General features: G+C 39.6%; 1 protein-coding gene and 1 long non-coding RNA gene across 4 annotated transcripts; one reads left to right on the top strand and one right to left on the bottom strand.

Moving 5' to 3' along the window:
• Window positions 1-94: 94 nt before the first annotated feature.
• Window positions 95-8,622, top strand: LOC121092089. 3 transcript variants are annotated; one of them, XR_005829182.1, is made up of 3 exons: window positions 95-203; window positions 2,743-2,820; window positions 7,793-8,622. It is a non-coding gene; the product is annotated as an uncharacterized LOC121092089 (long non-coding RNA). The 3 variants fall into 3 exon arrangements; XR_005829181.1 differs by lacking the exon at window positions 95-203 and adding an exon at window positions 378-463; XR_005829180.1 differs by lacking the exon at window positions 95-203 and adding an exon at window positions 532-618.
• Window positions 8,623-8,704: 82 nt separating this feature from the next.
• Window positions 8,705-17,567, bottom strand: ZNF770 (zinc finger protein 770). Its single transcript, XM_040602548.1, has 2 exons — window positions 17,472-17,567; window positions 8,705-12,684 (listed from the first exon to the last, which is right to left on the bottom strand). The coding sequence occupies exon 2, from the start codon at window positions 12,548-12,550 to the stop codon at window positions 10,403-10,405; it is 2,148 nt and encodes a 715-aa protein (XP_040458482.1). The 5' UTR covers window positions 12,551-12,684; window positions 17,472-17,567; the 3' UTR covers window positions 8,705-10,402.
• Window positions 17,568-18,157: the final 590 nt, after the last annotated feature.

Genomic DNA, 18,157 nt, shown 5'->3' with positions numbered 1-18,157 from the left:
GGCGCGAGAGCGGCGGCGGGGCGGGGCGGCGGCTGCGCCACCTGCCGCGCGCTCCCCGCCACTGCAGCCGGCGGGCGCGGGCGCCGGGCGGCGAGGCGGGTTCCGGAGCCGGCCCCGGTGGAGGGCTGCCCGCCGGCCCGGGCCGGCCCCGGCAGCACACCCGCCCTTTGCCGGGAGCGCCTCAACGAGCCCCTCGGGAGCCTGTAAGAGCCGGAGGGCTGAGGGGAAAGAAGAGGGAGGCGGTGAAGGCACCAGGTGGCCTCTGCCCTCTCCCTTCGCTGTAAAGCCGCTTAAGGCTACTCCTCCTACGGTGTTTGTCCTTTAGGGCAAAGGTTTCCGTCACACCAAGCGTGGGCCGAGGCCTGGGCGTAGCTGCCCGCTCGGTCTGACAGACACCCCTCCCCGGGGGTCCGGGGAGGAGAGGCGAAGCAAGAGGGAGGAATCAGAGGCTCACAGCAGTCTGGTAACGACTTAGAGTGGTTTGTGATGAAGTTATTCTATTTGGTAAACAGATTAATTAAGGAGGAAATTAACGGACTCCCTAGAGAAGTCCCAGCGCTTTGTTTCTGTGCTCATTATCCAGCACCTGCCACTTGAGTGCTTTCAGCTTCCAGGCAGGTACCATTGAAGTCTGTTTGAATATGACCTCCTTTGTTTTGATATCAAGGTGATCTCTGTTTCATTTCTTCAAGCAGAGGTTAAACTAAATATTCTTTCTGAAGTTGAATTAGAATGTACAATGGGAATGGAAAAAGTAATGACAGTACCTTGAATAGGATCAGACAGTGGCAGCATTCAAATAAATACGCCTGCTGCAACCCTTTGCTTTAAAAGATCCAGAAAATTTGTGTTTCACAATTAGGTTGTTCTATATTTGACTGCCTCAGAAATCAACATACATAGCTTATGTTTGCATGTATCAGAACAAGTAGAAATGTAACAGCTTGTCAGTTTGGCAAACAAACAGTACTTTTACTATCAGAGTAGACTAGAGAGCTGAATGGCAGGAAAGGAGAGAACTATTGAAGCTATGAATCAGTAATATAAAAGGACAAAGGAATGTAAGTTCATTACCTGTAAATATGAGCTGAAAATAGGAAAGCTTCTAAAACTGGCTTTCAGATGGGAGCTAAAGGTTTGATTTGTGCTTAAGTGGACCATGGGACAATTAGGAGAGGCTATGATGATTTCTTGGGATCAGAGGTGACAGTAATTGATGACCTTCGATTTCTTGTCTAGTCCTATGCTCAAGTGTTACCTAGAAGGTGACATTTTTTTTAATTATCCCCATATCAAAAAATAGGCAGGCAAGTAGATTTTGGTCTTGGTAAATTGTCTAGAACAGCCTTGCAAGGCTGACTTAAACCTTCTGACCTCTGCTTATGATAGATCATCAGGCATGTGTCAGAACCCACAAATTTCCATAGGATATCAAGGCTATGAAAGCTCAAGGAGGAATCCATGTTTACCTAACTTTTGGCACTTGGGTGTCCCAGTGAGGTCTTAAACCCACTACAATGTGGTGACAGAGGTCCTTCCAGAGGGCAAATGAGAACTAATTTAAGTGCTCTGATTCATTTTCTGAAGGACCTTCTGATATCAGAAACTAATATTAGATGCCTAATGTTAGGCAATATGATTACATCCCTTGGTGGCAATGTCAAGTAAAGTGATAGAGATCTCCTCCCTATAAATAATCATTAAATATTTCTCTGTAAGGGGTGTTGTTTTGTTGCAGAGTGCTGGGACAGTAGGACTACAAACGAATAGCGAAAGTAAATTAGCACTTTGCCAAAATAAATCACTTTCAAACCTAAAGAGCACCTGAACCTTTAAAGAGAAGTTGTGGTGAGACCAGGCATAATGACACACAGTGTTGTACCTGTGTACCCATCTGCAACTCTCACCCCAGCTCACAACTGTCTATTAAGACTGGTTTCTTGAACACTATGCTCAGTTTCCCCCTGAGTGGAGGCACATCTGTCACTTTCCACCCCAAACTGTTTTGTAGTCAGGGGAAAAATAAAACCCTGCACCCCATCGTCCCCACAGTCTTCTGTGAAGTTCTCCATCTTTCAGTACTCATTGACTTAACATGTCAAGAAAATCAAATATTCTTTCTCTTCAAAAATCTGTTAATTCATTCATGAAGACATGTATTATTTAAAAAGTCACACATTTGAGTAGATGCAGTTTTCAAGACTATTACTCATTTCTAGGCTGCATACAGTCCTGGTCAATTTATATTCAATGCTGCTTTCTTGCTTAATTAGCTCTCCTTGTTTTGGATGCTTGCCCTTAAATATTATTGTAGCCAGGAAGAATATGATTTTCTCCTTTTTTTTTGTATGCTATATAAGCCAAGGTCATCAATAAGCTGGCCACTGCTTTTCTCTCTGTGATTCTCTCCCGAATAATCAATGGGTCAGGAAGTATCTAGTGATAATCAGCAGAGGTTGATTCTATGTTCTGTCCTGCCTACCTTTTAGATTATTTTAGGTTCTACACAGTTATAGAAATTATTAATTTCTAGCAATGAACACTCCAAATAATTAATCTATAAGGATTTCTAATATTAATTGATTTTAAGGTTTGTTATTGGTTTAGGGTCTTCAGTAAGACGTGACCAGTGAAACTAGATTCAGCGGCTACATACTTCTAACATAAAAGTGTTTTCATTTTTTTACTGTTTCTCTTTCACACAAATATAGAGATTTACCTTTTGAATCTTTCATCTTTCAGCTTCTTAGATGTAAATAAACTCTGCACTGAGAGACGGAGGCTCAGTATGGATACCATCTTGCACCTATGTAAACTCTGGTGAGAAATCTTTGTTCCACAGCAGGTAACAAATGCCACCACGGTGCTCAGGGTACAAAATGTCATTACCTTATGCATTCTAGTCATCAGGTTCCTTCAAAGTTATAAACGGGCATCAGGTGACTTCTCCACACAAGCAGTGTGCTAGGGACAGGTATTCCCCACATGCCTCAGCCTGGTCACTGCAGTGCAGCAGTTACTCCTGGCTCTTTGATGTGGAATGACAGAGTGGCTACTATCGCAACTCTGCTATTGCCTGAACTCCCAGTTGCCAGGGGATCGAAGGCGGCAGAGGTTCCCCTAACATAAAACAGAATTGAAGATACTGAAACCTTGCCAGGGTGGGGACTCTGCTCCCTCACAGCTGAGGGCACGCTAATGCTGCTCTGATGAAACCGACGAGCAGCTCACTGGCAGCGTTGTTGTCCTGCTCCATGCTCTCCCACCCAGGGGTTGTTTTCTTGCTGGTCAACCAATGTGATTTCAGGCTAGGCCTAAAGCTCCAGTGCATGATCAAGGCTTTGAGTCTTTGATCCGCATTACTTCTTGAGAGATGCCGGAGCCTCTTATTCCTTCCAAAATTACCGAATGAGGCTGTACTTCTGCTTAGAATAGCAGTTTTTTACTCTTTTCTAGTATGTTGAATACCGTTAGTGTTTCTTGGACCTTGTGGCACATAACTCAAGACACCAAGGGAAGTCTACATTACATTTTTCAAAAGTGAGCTGCGATTGTTCTGACAGCAATGTATGCAGAAAGTAAAAAATAAAAACTTTACGTCCTAAAGGGAGATGGCTGAATTGTGCTTTCCCTTTGCAACTTAAAAATACCGAGGTGGTCCAGGTGATTTTTAATACAACTATGCTTCTCAGGATGGAGGCCTAGATACCTGTGTGCATCTCACTGCTGTACGGGAATTTGTTGTCTGGCCTAATATAATTACATTCTATTAAATGCATAAGCTTAGCTTTGTGGAAGTACCTAACTGCACACTGGATACCTTAACTTAGGGCAGATGAATCCCAGCCCCAGGGACATTAAGCCATATGTTGGGTAGGCTTTCTGTGAAGCAAGGCTGTAAAGCTTGGGAGACTACATCTTTTTAAAATCAGCTTTTATCTCTAGCTTGTTGACTTTTACACATAAACACAAGGAGGTTTGAGGCCTCCCTCTGAAAAACTCTGAAACAGAAAGCTTCAATCGTGAGAAGTTCAAGTCTTATCATGTATATGCACAAACTTGCACATAACAGCTTTTCTTCTAACCAAAGAAGGAAAGTGACTATGAATATGCAGCACTTTTAAATATTACTTGCAAAGTTATAAGAAATAAGTTTTTGAAAGGGTCAGGGAGATGAATGGCATAGAAATGGAATAATTATTTATAGAATAATGCATTATTCAAAGATGACCAGAAACCTCCTGTGTATCTTACATGTTCAAATGATAGAGGAAACATACTGATTTAACCTGCTTTCAGGTAAATAAAATTTTGAAAAGCTGCTCAGAAAAGATCAGAGGAATCTTTCAACGTGTGAAAAGCTTAGGCACAATGACTGGGGTTATTCCTTTACTTATAGCTTATCCTTCATAGCAGTTAATAGCCACATAAACTAAATGTTGAGCCTGTTTATTACAGTTTTAATTCAATCACATCACATTGCTTTTACTATTTTATGTGCATTCTTCTAGTCCAAGACTTTGTCACTGTGTTAATCTCATTAAAGATGGGTACTCACTCAGTAAATATGTGTACTTCCACTCAGTAAATATGGGTACTTTCAAAAATGATGCCTCAGTTTAGTAACAGATGCTTCTTAAAATATTTAGAATTTTGAAGTGCAAAGAAGCCGTCAGTAGCATTCTGATTTGTGTATAAATATTTATTTAGCACACATTCTGGCCAATGTACTGCCCTTGATTTTTGTGCAAAACTTACAATAACTTCAGTGGAAATTCTGAGCTCATGACTAGAGAAAAATATGGTTAATTCAGCAACCCAGCTGTTTTTACATCCCAGAATAGCAAGCAGTGCCTCTAGTGAAAGAGAAGGGGAAATACGGGAGTTTATCATCTGCTTTCTGTTGCTGGGCACACATTTGGGTAACTGCTCAAGTTAGAGCGGACTCTGGGCTATACTAATTCTCTGCAGAGAATTTTAGTTAGGTTCCTACCAACTGGAGCAGAACAGTGGTATGAAGATAAGAGATCAGTAAAGCTGTAGAAATATTGGCTAGAAATCCTGCAAGAGGCTGTTATGTGATACAATTTCTATGGGGCGAAAAAATAATGTGAGATAAATCTGCTTGATGGAGGAGCGTGAGGCCTTCACTGAAATGAGACTCCAAGGAAAATAATTTCCTTTCTGCTAGTGCTAGCTTAAGAAATGTTATGGAAAGTTAAGTCTGTTGCAGCATCACTGTAAAAGTAGATTCTCGACCACATATCCTTTTTCACAATACAGAAAAAAAAAAAAAAAAGATCGCAGACAAAACTGAAGCATATCTGATACGCAGCACAAAACTTAATCAAGAGAGAACAACCCGTAAGATGCTGAGAGCTAGGTCCAGTCTCCTAAAACTTTCATCCTTGTCTTTCTCCATGTTTTCTAGGCTTTTAGTAGACATTTCCATTAGCATGGCAGGATTTTAAGAGGATAAAATGGCAATTAAAACAGAATACCTACTGAAAAGAGCAAAATTCACACTGGTATTAATACTAAAAGTTAATAAATTATTTTTCAATGATTCCTTTTACCGAAAAAACCCTTCTACTGTGATATAAACTAGAATATCACACAACAAATGATTTTAGCTTATTGGCAAATGGACATTTTTCCTCTGCTAATTGCACTAACATCAGACACGTTATTTGATGCCTGAGGGAATTCTTACAAAGTTATTCTCACTACCTAAGTACCTGCTATTATTAAGAACCAGAGTACAAAATACAAGATAAACTGCACTACGGCAAACAAGGTTACAAGATACTAATCCAAAGTTACTCTCAATGTCATGAAAAAATCATAATATGAGCTTAAAATTTATCCTCAAGTTGACTGATGCACTTGAGGTGTCTAGATGGCTTAGCAGATTCCAACTTGGTTTAGTAGGACTGTATTGTCACCAACAGGAGTATCTCTGCTCAGCTGTATTTTCCAGGGTCCTCTTAGAATCAAAATAAAGTAGAAATTGAGGAAATCATCTGAATTTCTGTAGCTCAGCAAGCTACTTTTGCAAACACATACTAAGCATTAAAATGTATGCTCTTTAAAAAAAATGCACAAATAAAATAATGCAAATTTGCATACTAAGAAAATAGCACGTTCCTTGATGGCAAGGGAAACTGAGTGCAGTGCATTAGCTGTACAAATGGGGGACACTACGCGTAGTTTGTTTCTTTAGCTTATGAATAGAATTTTATGTTTTATACAGCAGCGGCCACATAATTTTCTGTATTCCCCTCCTTTACTATGTCAGCAAGGCATGTTTCAATGCCACATCCAGTGAAGCAGCGATAGGCAAAGCTGGACAGCCACCATTTCCCTGTGCTCTTATTACCCTACATACCCAGACCACTTTCAGTGGAGAATGAGAGACCCCAGCCCACATCATAGCTGGTCAGCTTCTCACATCTTCATGCACTCACATCCTCAGGTGCCATTTTGCATGCCACAGCAGCACACGTGCAACCACCATCTCTGTGACTCTCTGTAAGTCACATACGGGGTTTCACAGATCCATACTAACTGGGACCAGGGACACTGGAAGGATTTCAGTGAAAAGGAAAGATTTCAGCTGCATATCCAAACTATGTCAGGTGTATAGCAGCATCAAGCCATGCAGAAACATATGCTGGAAGCAAACAAGAACTGGAATGGCTAAGTACAGAAGTAAAACAGCATTCAAAGACTTGTGATAACTCAGGTCACACATAGTGACACTTTCATGTTAGAATGGCACTTTCTGAACAAGCAAATGATCAATTTACTTGTGAGGGTTTTGTTGGCATAAGGCTGATTTCTCCTTCACTTGCATGGACTTTGAAGATACACTTTTTAACAGATACTAAAAGAGATGCCATTTAAAAGCTGCTTGACAGAACCAGTTACCATATGGAGAACAATTAATTTGCTCAACCTGGAGCAAATAAGGTATATAAGAGCTCTGTAATTTCAATTTTCCTTATGATAACTGCCTCTCAGACACATCTCATCCATAGCCATCAGACCATAAAACTAAGCTATTAAGTTAAAACTTGCACTTTAAAAATCCACAAAACCTTGCACTAAGAACATGAACCGTGACCCCTTTAGTTATTTAGATGTAGACATTTTCAACATTATTACAAGGGGCCATTAGAAGGACCAAATCCGTGGTCTTTATTGATTTAAGAGTCATCCAGCTGTACTTATCTACGTGTTACTCAAGTGAGCTACTGTTGCAAGATTATGACTGAATTTTACATTTATACTAGAAGGCAGCCAGCAAAACTAAACATTAGATCCAGCATCTCAGTTTGAAACCTAAGGTCTCATTAACTTCAGTCTAGTTCCTTCTGTGTCTATCTCCTATTTGCCTCATAAACTTTTCTTGTTGGCTCTGGGTATAACAGTGAGAGCACATCATGGACAAGTGAGAAACCACTCAGTAAGAAGGAACTACAAAACTGATTAAACAGGTTTTCTGTAGTTTATGATGGCTTTTTTCCTTTTTGAATTTTTCCTTAGAGATATATAGGAATACTTATATATATTTTGCAAGTTTTGACTTTCTGCAAGCATTGCAAGGATAGCACAGCAATCAAAATCATACACATTTTCATTTATCCGTAGCCACACTTCCTAAATAGAAAATAGATGTGATCAGTTAGCACTACAGTTCCAGTGAATTTAGTATACTTTGTCTTTTTTTAAAAAATCCCTTTTACCTTTTTCTGCTTAAAATATTTGACCCTTCTTTTATTCCACACAGAAATACCTCAAAGCTGAATACAGGCAGTTCGAGAAGTTCTTGAGGGGAGCTCAATATCAACACAGGAGGACCCACTGTTTTCCTGCTTACAATGTGCTTTCATTCTGCATAAAGTCTTAAAAAAATCCACAAATTCAGTACCATGAGACCACTACTATTAGCCATCAGCTCATTCTAACAAAACCACAGGCAATGTTTCTGCCACCAAAGATACTTCAAAGATTAATGGCTTGAACTTTCCTTGAAGCGTTATGGAAAATGACTAACATACTAATGAGCAACACAAAATGTCATTGTCAACACTGGGAGAACCATTCTAGCTCAAATTCTCAAAGGTACTCAGAGGATTTTACTGTCAGCTTCAAAGGGACAGGATTCCAACCTTAATATTTTTTTCTTCTGATTCTTTAGAAACCGCTTTACCTGTTCTATTTGGTTTATGCTATAATCCCCCTAAAATTCTGAGTTTATACTGACAGAAAACTTTTCAAAAAGGGGTAGAGAGCCAGATAAACAGTGGCCCTTGCTGCCCTTCTGAAATCCCATTATGGCCCAATTATGTTGGTTTCCAAATTAATCAGACAATAACACTTCCCACATATGTCTATTCAACCCTGAAAAGCAGCTTTCTGTATTACCTTGCCCTCATTTTACTCAAATTGGTATTTTCAAAACATACCAAGTTTGGTGTTCTTTAATCATTCCTCTCAAACATAGCATTTTGTAAAATAACTGTGACTCCTTAAGAAAGATCATACTATCTTTGAACGTATTTCTATTTTATGACAAAACAAGAGCTGAGGCAAAACCTATTGTTTTAACATGCAAATTTAGTTACTTTGTAAAACTTTTCTGCATAGTGAAAGTTACATCGTTTCAAAACTCGGCTGCATGTAAACTGTACAATAAAAGTACAACATAAACAAAATAGTTTATTACAAGTATTTCAAGAGCTCTACAATACACTTTCAAAACACTTTATACAGTATTCTCTTTCAATATGAAACAATTCACATAGGGAGAAAAATTCTCAATATATAACTATAGTTATTATTAACATATTGAATTCATCTGTCATACAAAAATCATAGTAACTACAGACTGTTTCCGACTATCTTTCCTGGTTTTGTTCTCTCTGAAAATGAGAAACAGTAACATGTACAAAAATAAAATAAAAGTTTTCTTCACTCTTCATTTATACCAAATACTACAAAGCTCATGCCACAACAAAACCTAGATAAATAATTTCAAAATTTTTTTTACAAAAATCAAAACCATTTTACTTAAATAAATATAGATCTATTTAAATCATGAGAAGAATGTCATGTTACTTACAGATATGTTAATTTAGAAATAGGATTAAAAACTTCATGGTTCAACTATTCAAAAATTGCATAACAAAGGAAAACATCCTAAAAAGGTAGTTTTCAGAGGAAAAAAAAAGAAACTTTATTCTTGTTCATAATTAATAAAGCTCCATTGCACTTACGCTTTTTGCCAGCCCTACAGGCACAATGGGCAAAGCTTCCTACTTATCAGAAAGTATAACTACTGATTCTATTAATACAAAATTGGAATTACTTAATTTGAGCTAAAAGTTATTTTCAGTCTCTTATATTTAATGTAACAAGAACATGACTTCCCAACAAAACTGCTCGTCTGAATTATTACCACATTTTAGAGAACATTTCTTTTACTGGTGCAACATGTGTGCTAGACAGGAGACTGGAACAGATAGTAAGCCCATTTACAATGTTAATGATAATTTCCTGTCTTCTTTTCTTGCAGAAAAATAGTTCAGTATTGCTTGAACTGGCCAAAAAAGCTAGAAAAGGCAAGGGATACACAAAGAAGTGGTAAAGTGGATTAACTGATTAGAAACCCTGCTATTTTAGCATTATCTACTTATATTTTATCATAAAAAGGGAACAGATCCAATTCCTCATCCACAGATCTCCAAGCACATTACAAAGCAGGTAACGTTTTTCTATTAACTCCTCTATAATGCCACATCAATATTTTTTTCTCATTATTTTCCCCCTTCTCTAGTTACTTATTTTCTGCATCTTCTATTTATTTTTTTTTTTAGGAAGTATGAAATAAATACAGCAACTGTCCTTTGTGTGCAATGTATAGGGATCCAGAAGAAAGTAAAAGGACCATTTTTTCTCTATTCTAGAAGTTAGCTTTTTATCTTTACTTTTCTGGTAGTTATAATTGGACAGCATAACATAAAATCCTGTACAGAAAAAGGTGTAACTTTTAAAATATATGACTCATGGAGCACCGCAGATTGCTGCAACACTATTAATACAGTAAGAATCTGTACTTATGAATTAATTTAGGAAAATAAATGCAAAGTGGCTTTTGTTACAAGTTTTTTTTTTGTTTTAAACATCTTCCTACATTCACCACAATTTATATCAAGTAGACAGTTCCAAAGACAGTAAATTAACTCTTCACCTCCATAACAGAATAGTCGTAACAGTCATCCCCATAATAGAAAAAAGATAATCCCATTCAGCCAATTGTTCAGTCTAACATAAGCCTTTTAATAATTATGCAACCAGATATATAATTTCATAGGACATTATCCAGTTTTGATAAAAACTATGTATTCTTCAGTTGTTGCGCAGTGGAACTCAGGTTTAAGCTCTCTTTAAAGTGAATAAGGTGATGTCTTTTCAAATGTGGGGCCTGTCTGAAATTTTTACCACAAACTAAACATTCAAATGGCTTCTGTCCAGCATGCATTACATAATGTCTTTCAAGCTTTGAAGGAGACTTAAAAATTTTGAAGCAGATACTGCACTGATACAATTTGTTAACATCTTCATTTTTTTCAGTATCTTCAGAAAAGTTATGCCAACAGCTGTAACAGCTTTTCTCTGTTTCCAACAATTTACTACCCAAATACGGCTCTGTGCTTCTACTGCTGGTGTCAAGAACAAAGTCCCCTGACTCAATTTCAACTTTGATTTCAGCTGCATGGTTTGACTGAATCAGCTCAAATTCTTGAAAGCTAGATGCCTGTGAAGGTGTTTGAGAACAACCCGAATAACCCACAGGCTGAGAACACTTAAATTCAATGTGATCTCCCTGATGACTGAAAAGTTTGTTCAGGTTTTCAAATTCTTCCTGGCAAACTGGGCTTTTATGGGGTCTCTTTTCAGTATGGGTGAGCTGATGTCTTTTTAAGTGAGCTGACTGTCTAAATGTCTTCCCACAAACATTACAGCCAAAGGGCTTCTGTCCCGTGTGTATAAGATAATGTCTTTGAAGTTTGGATGAAGATGGAAAGATTTTTTCACATCTGTCACATTTACACACTTTGCGTCTGTTACGTATATTTTTAGCAGAAGCTGAAAAAGCACAGTGAGGTACTTCTGAATTATCAAAGAAACCATCATCTGATGAACCATAAAACCCATCTTCTTTATTATCCACTGAATCATCAGTGTTTAACCTGCTTTCACCAGGAAGCATACCTTCTAAATTAATTCCAAAGTCGTGAGGTTGCAGGTGCTTCTGCCAAGGTAATGGCACAGCTAAGGTTCTTTTCATCCGATTACTAAGTACCTTGTGCATGTCAAGCTTGCTATGGCAATCCTTGAAAGGTTTAGTAGAAGCATGCTGATCAGAACACTGATCTCTAGCTGCAACCAGGTCAGAACTTTTAAAGTGACCCGATTTTATTTTTTTTCTATCAGTCAAAGCAAAGTCTGTTGCCTTTCCTCCAGTACACTTCAGCTTCATCAGGATCTTATTTTTCATACTGACTGCGTGGCTGCATGCTGTTGTACCATTATTTGAACTTTTGCCATCTCTTAAGTAACATTTGTGCAAACTTAGAACCTGCTCTGTTTCAAAACACTGCTCACATGCAGGGCACTGAAATGGTACAACATAAATTGAGTGAACATCAAGTGGGTTTTTCTCCTGTGACTCGTAAGTGTCAGCATTCTCAAGGCTATCCCTCTTTCCTTCGAGCAGGTTGTGAGGTCTGGCATATTTAAGAGTCTTTGCTTTGTATACAATATTGGGGAAAGTCTTATTTCTGGCATGGAGCTGTTTGTGCTTCATGAGTTTGCTCTGTATTTTAAACCCCTTCTGACAAAAACAGCACTGAAAAGGCTTTTCTTCAGTGTGTGTGAGCTGATGGATTTTCAAGTGCGTTGACTGTCTGAAAGATTTGCCACATGAAGAACACTTGAAAGGTTTCTGGCCAGTGTGAATAAGGAAGTGTCTTTCTAGCTTAGATCTTGACGGAAATGTCTTGTTACATGATTCACAAGCATGACTTTTCTTTCTCCTCCTGGCACCACGTAGATGATCTGCCTTCAGACATTGATGCAGTGTCCACCGTTCTTCAGCTGTAAAAGATTTCCAGCACGCAGAACATTGAAATATGCCACAAGTGACCCTGTCTTGCTCAGAATCCACAGAGTTTTCTGCCTGCTTCGTATCATTCTGATAATTTTCATTATGAAGCTGCTGATGCTTTAAGAAAGTGATTAAGTTTTTGAAGTTTCTATAACAAACAGTACACTTAAAAGGCAGCTTATGGGTTAACTGATGCCTCTCCAGGTGGACTAGCTGCCTAAATGTTTTATGGCATACATGACATTCAAATGGCTTTTGACCAGTATGTATCAGATAATGCCTAGCTAATTTGGATGGAGTTTCAAACTGTTTATAGCAAATGTCACAAATATATGGCTTTCTTTTGGGTATCCTGTCAGCTGTTACTTTTACCATTTTTAAAAAGCAATTACACCTCGCCTACTGTTAAGTTTCTTCAGATAGGTATTTCTGTGAAATCAATTGCATGCTAAGATGGAAGGATGTAGAAGAAGCAGATTTTCTTAGATGTTCTTAAATCCCACAGGTCCCTAAAATAAGAGAGAGAGTATTATTTTAGCCTACATTAATATGTAATTGTCTAAGTTTGCCTCATTTTCTACATAAAAGACCAAAAGCATCTAGATTAGAATACTCCTGATTTAACTTAGCTTAAAAGGCTTTTCTTCTAACAGAGTAATCACTCGTTATGTTACATAATATGGAAAAAATAAACTTGTTTCTTCCGGAAAGTAGTCTAAGTCGTCTGTGCTGTGAACACAGCTATACTTCCACATAATATTCAGTTCAGCTACCTTATGATGTTTTAGGTTATTTACATAAAGCATGTTCTTAACAAAATATACAAGAACCTACTGAAATAAATTTCTCCCCTACAGCAGTAACTAACTCCCATATATATTTATGAAGATGAGAGAAAGAGAAAACTAGGGATTCTTGGGCATCAAAAATAAGAAATTAATGCAGTGTTAGTGAGGAGTAAAAATACTTAGTTTCAATGTATTGTTAGTTACTCTTCACATTTCTACATGTTATGAACTGTATCCAGTAATAATTTTTTTTTTGCTGACTGGTTCTGGTGTTTGCCAGTTTGAGATAAAGCAAGATCAACACGCTACCCATAAACTACAACCAGAATAAGGATAACCCCCAAAACAAGGATGAACACAGGTTTATACTCACTGTCTCACAATACAGCTAGACTATCAGTGATACCTAACCATGCATATACTCTGAAATCATCATAAATATGAAGGTCGTTACCGTAATTCATCATAATGAATGTTTTAGTCTAAACCAAACCCATTAAATAGGTTTAATTTTCCTTGGTTTACCAACAGACTGAACACACTTGGGCAAGCTACTGTGTCTCAGCTAAGGCATAATGACTTACAAACAAGAAACAGAAACTTTATAAGTACCTGAGTGCATGAAAAGTTATTAAAATATTCATAGGAACAGCTAAAAATCACTCCAAGTAACCATTTCACCCAAGCCGTCCACTGCGAGGCCTACTCATGTCTAGACAGCCTCCAAAGTGGTCTTAACTTCCTCTGAAGGAGGTTCCTTAACCTCAGCAGAGCTCCTACTCCAACATCGCACCCTCCCACAAAGCTTTTCCTGGCACTCAGCTATGCCTTTCTTTACTACAAAGTTATTTCCATTCTCCTGTGAACTTGGAAAATAACTGCTCTCTGTCACAACTTTATGTATTCTAACTCTCCCTTTTTTTTTTTTTTTGTAAACTGGGAAAATTCTGGGGGTTTTTTAAGTATTGCTTTTAGTTCCACTAAAAAAACCCACAAACACAACAACTTGCAGCATCTAAGGCAGATTAAGTCTTCCAGTCCACAAAAGCAGTACAAACAGCAGAATAAGAATACCTCTATGCTATATCTGTATCTCCTTATAAAAAAAAAAAAAAAAAGGATGGAGGGAGCAAACTTTAAAGCAACCACATAATAATTAGGACTCGTAGTAACTTTGAGATACACGAGACATTTCTAATAACTATAATCGCTGATATGTTGATACTATAACTCACAAGTTTTATATTCTTTCTACATAACAGCAGAATAATAATAAAAAATCATTTATTGTCTCCAAAACCCCTGCCTCTTCACAAAGGGTTAATGTCCCTAGTTTTTAAGAATTCAGAAATACTTGAAAGTTCCATTCAAAGTCACTGCCAAGAATAAAAGCCTACTGCAATTTAAAGCAAGCTACAATGAGACTCAAAAGACTGAAAATACCTGGTAAATCAAGGTTTTTCTTACGCTTAATGGAAAGAAACCTGGCCGTCTGGTACGATCATTCTACCTCTAACAGATATGTTGCTGTATGATTGTGGGCTTTATTAAATAACATTTGGATCTATGCCTTATATATGCTTGTAAAACTGCAGTTGTCACTACACTGGAGTTACCTAATGACACTAATGAAATAGTTCAGGATAGGATTTATCAATGCTATAAAGCAATTGTGAAAGTCAACTTTTCCTCTCCTATTTCTTTTCCTGTATAATTTTAACAGCTACTCAGTTTCAGCCGCCGTTTGAAGATGCAAGAAAACACAACACTCTTAGGACACCTCCCTTTTCCTCCCAGTTGTCACACCATGTAAAAGCTGGGAGTTCAGAGAGTGTAAGTGTGTGACACCAAATGCCTTCTAGTTTGCGCTACTGTGAAGCTCGAGACAGGTAGGCTGAGAAAAGCTGCTCTGCTACGCTGAAAGTTTCTGTACAGCTCAAGGCAGCCTCCGTTAGCAAGGAAGGAAAACCTCCTGAGAAAGAACTGTAAAGACTGATGAATTTTAGTTAACATACTGTCATACAGCTCTAATTTACGCATCAGGAAAATGCTCAAACAGTATATTGACACGCAAAGAAAAAACAGTCCGAAGTAAGAGACAGCTGTGGCATATTACACAAGGGATTTTGTATTTAGCTTATAAATTTTTTAAAGATTTTATCTGGTGAATGAGGAAAATGCTCTGTAGTACAAGGTGTCAAAAGCAGACCAGAGCTTCTTGCTGGGGTCGTCTTGCCCTGTGAAACACCAAAGGCTCAGATGAGGTAAATTTAGGGGATGCAGTGGAAGGAGAAAGAAGCTAAGACCGGCATTATTGTGTGGCCCAAATACATTTTCAAATCCTATTTACTAAGGACGGACTTCTCCACATCTATTCAGGGTGCTCTGTGCCTTGCACATCTAAGGAGTAAACATGCTGCTGCTAAAGATCAAAGAGCAAAAAACAAACTTGCAATATTGTCTCCTGCCAGCCTTGGAAGTACACAGGCTTGTCCTAATTAAGAGTCAGAAAATGTACTTTCCTGTGTGATAAAGATTTAGTTTAGGTCCAATTCAATATTAAGTTGACATTGCTTTTCATCTTGGCTGCAAGGACATGCAGAAAAATATAATCAATAAGATCATTAAAGTCTACAGAGGACCCTCCTAAATCTAGCATTATTTAATGATTAAGTAAAGATTTTGTTTATTAATATTACAAAGGCAGCAAGCTGCAACAAAATGAGAACATGATAGAAGAAAATTCTGAATTCAAACCCAGTCTTTACTAATCAGAGAAGTTTTCTTTTTTAAAAGGAAGAAAAAAAAAAAAAGATGGGAAGGGCACTTTAATCAGAAGAAACGCAAGATCTTCAATTTAGGCAAGAACAATCGAATGGAAGGGGAACAACTTACTATGTTATAGTCATGCAGAAAAGACCTGGAGCCTAAGCTAAAACAGAAGCTGAATATGCCAATGGCATGCCATCCATACCAAGATGTGTAAACAGAAGTAAAGCTTTGGTAGCATGTAACTGTTCCATACTAGTCACTCCTGTTTAGAATTCAACTAGGGTGCTCTATCCAGTTTTGAATACTGCCCTTCAAATTAGTCAAGTATATGAATTGGAATGAATTCAGAGAAGAGGATCAAGATCGATCAGAGCTTAAATGCATAATATACAGGAAAAGATTAAATTAACTAGGCTGTTTAACTTAAAGAAGAAACCTGATTATAAAGAACACAAAAAACCCAAAAACAAAACCAGAAGAGCCAGCTTTAAAGAAAAAGACTTAAGCCATTCCCCAAGCCATTTACAGTTGTGACTAGAAATGGTTTCAAATTATAGCAGAGAGGATTCAAGTACATTATTGTCTTTACAGTCACAGTTTTTTCTTAATGAGCTTATAAGTATATTATGCGTGGAGATCGCTCTGCCCCCAGCACCAGAGGTCTCAAAAAAAAGAAAACCCCAAAAAACCAAAGTTGCACAAACATTTCTCCAATTCCCACACCCATATAGTTGGCCCTATAAAAGATAAATATTTTGGCTTGTTTTCCTATGACTCAAATACAATTCAAAACAAGCCACTTAAGAATTGAAAATTCAATATATTTCCAAGTTTGCCACTGAAGGACTCCTACATTATTATTTGTATACCCTCAGGTCCTTGGAATAAGCTTATGCTTATAGCTTTCTAGGCACAATTATAAGAAAATTGATTATAATAATTAAAGGTGTGTACCGTGTCTCTTGTAATGTTAACTACAAAACAGACAAGTGAAAATCTAGCTGCTGATGTATGAAACACATAGCATGCAACAGAGATAGGAACCTGAGCTCTGAGGCAAACACACTGCACGCTGGATTTCCTCACCAGCTTTCCCTAGGGAAGCATTCAGATAGCTGCGGTGGGGGCACAAATACACCAGAAATGTAACCTTCACCTGCAAGTTGTACAGAAATCCACATCACGCATTACGGCTCCTCAGAGCTAGCACCTCTCATTCCCCCCTATTTTCAATGTATTTTTCAAAACACTTTCTGAAGCAAGAAAAAAGACGTATGACGCTGAAGCAGGGCTGGTTTAAGACCAAACCTAAGTTCTGCTGAAGGGGCCCAAGCCCCCCGGGACCGACACCACCACCACCACCGCGCCTCCCAGCAGGGCACACTTCAATCCAGTTACAAACTTTAACGCCGTTGGTGAGCCGGCCCTTCACCGGAGCAGACCGCGCACACCCCACGGCGGGCGGCTTTCCCGCAGCGGAACGCGGGCTCCCTGCTGGGGCCACGCCGGCCCGGCCCGCCCGTCCGCGCCGCGACTCCCCCAGCGCGCCCTGCCGCCCCCGCCCGCCGCCTGACACGACACGGCACGGCACGGCACGGCACGGCACGGCACCCGCGGGCTCTGCCCCGGCGCGCCGCACTAGCGGCCGGCAGGGCCGCCCCGCGGAGCCCTCAGCGGCGCTGACCGCCGGCCGAGGGAAAAGGCGGCAAGCAGGGACCGGCGGCGAAGAGAGCAACCTGAAGAACCTGCCACCGCACCTCCACCTTCCTCATCCCTCCCGGGGTTGCTGCCGCCTAAACGCTTCCCCCCGGATGGCACCGAGATGCCGGGACGCCGGGAAACCCGGGCTGGAGCTTTCCGTTCCCCCGCGCCATCCGGCCCCGCCTTCTGCCGGCCAGGGCGGGCCGGGCGCCCACGCCTGTAGTCCTGGCCGGAGGGGAGATGTCCCTTGGCGCTGGTGGTGAATTATTAGGCGCTGGTGGCACGTTATTCCCTACCAATAAGACACATTTCCTACTTCATCCTAAAAGCAAATAACTGATTCCCAGTGGCTGCGTCTAAAGCATGCTGGGGGGTCACCCTGCGACACAATACATGTGCCGCAAGGCCCAGTCCAGCGACCTAAAAGGCTGGGAAGCGGTGCCAGGGAGGGAGGAGGACAGGGGCATTTCCCTGGAAAGTCTACAAAGACCTTCAATAACATGCACATGAAAGTAACAGTTTCACAGAGTTTTGCCACCTCCGCAGGAAAGCAGGATCAAAACTGTGCAGAGCTCATGGGCTGGAGGCAGCTGGAGCCCCCTTGGTGAGCTCGGCTTGGCTGAGGTTACCTTAGAGGCCCAGTAGGCAAAGGGCTGAAAACATCCCTGAAAAGACAGAAAACCGTTTACAGTTGAGTCCTGCATCCAGTTCTGGAGTCCCT

This window comes from Falco naumanni, chromosome 7 (genome assembly GCF_017639655.2).
Source record: "Falco naumanni isolate bFalNau1 chromosome 7, bFalNau1.pat, whole genome shotgun sequence".
Taxonomy (NCBI): Eukaryota; Metazoa; Chordata; class Aves; order Falconiformes; family Falconidae; genus Falco; species Falco naumanni.
Note: the sequence above shows the minus strand (reverse complement) of the source record. Positions and strands in the feature narration are given on the sequence as shown.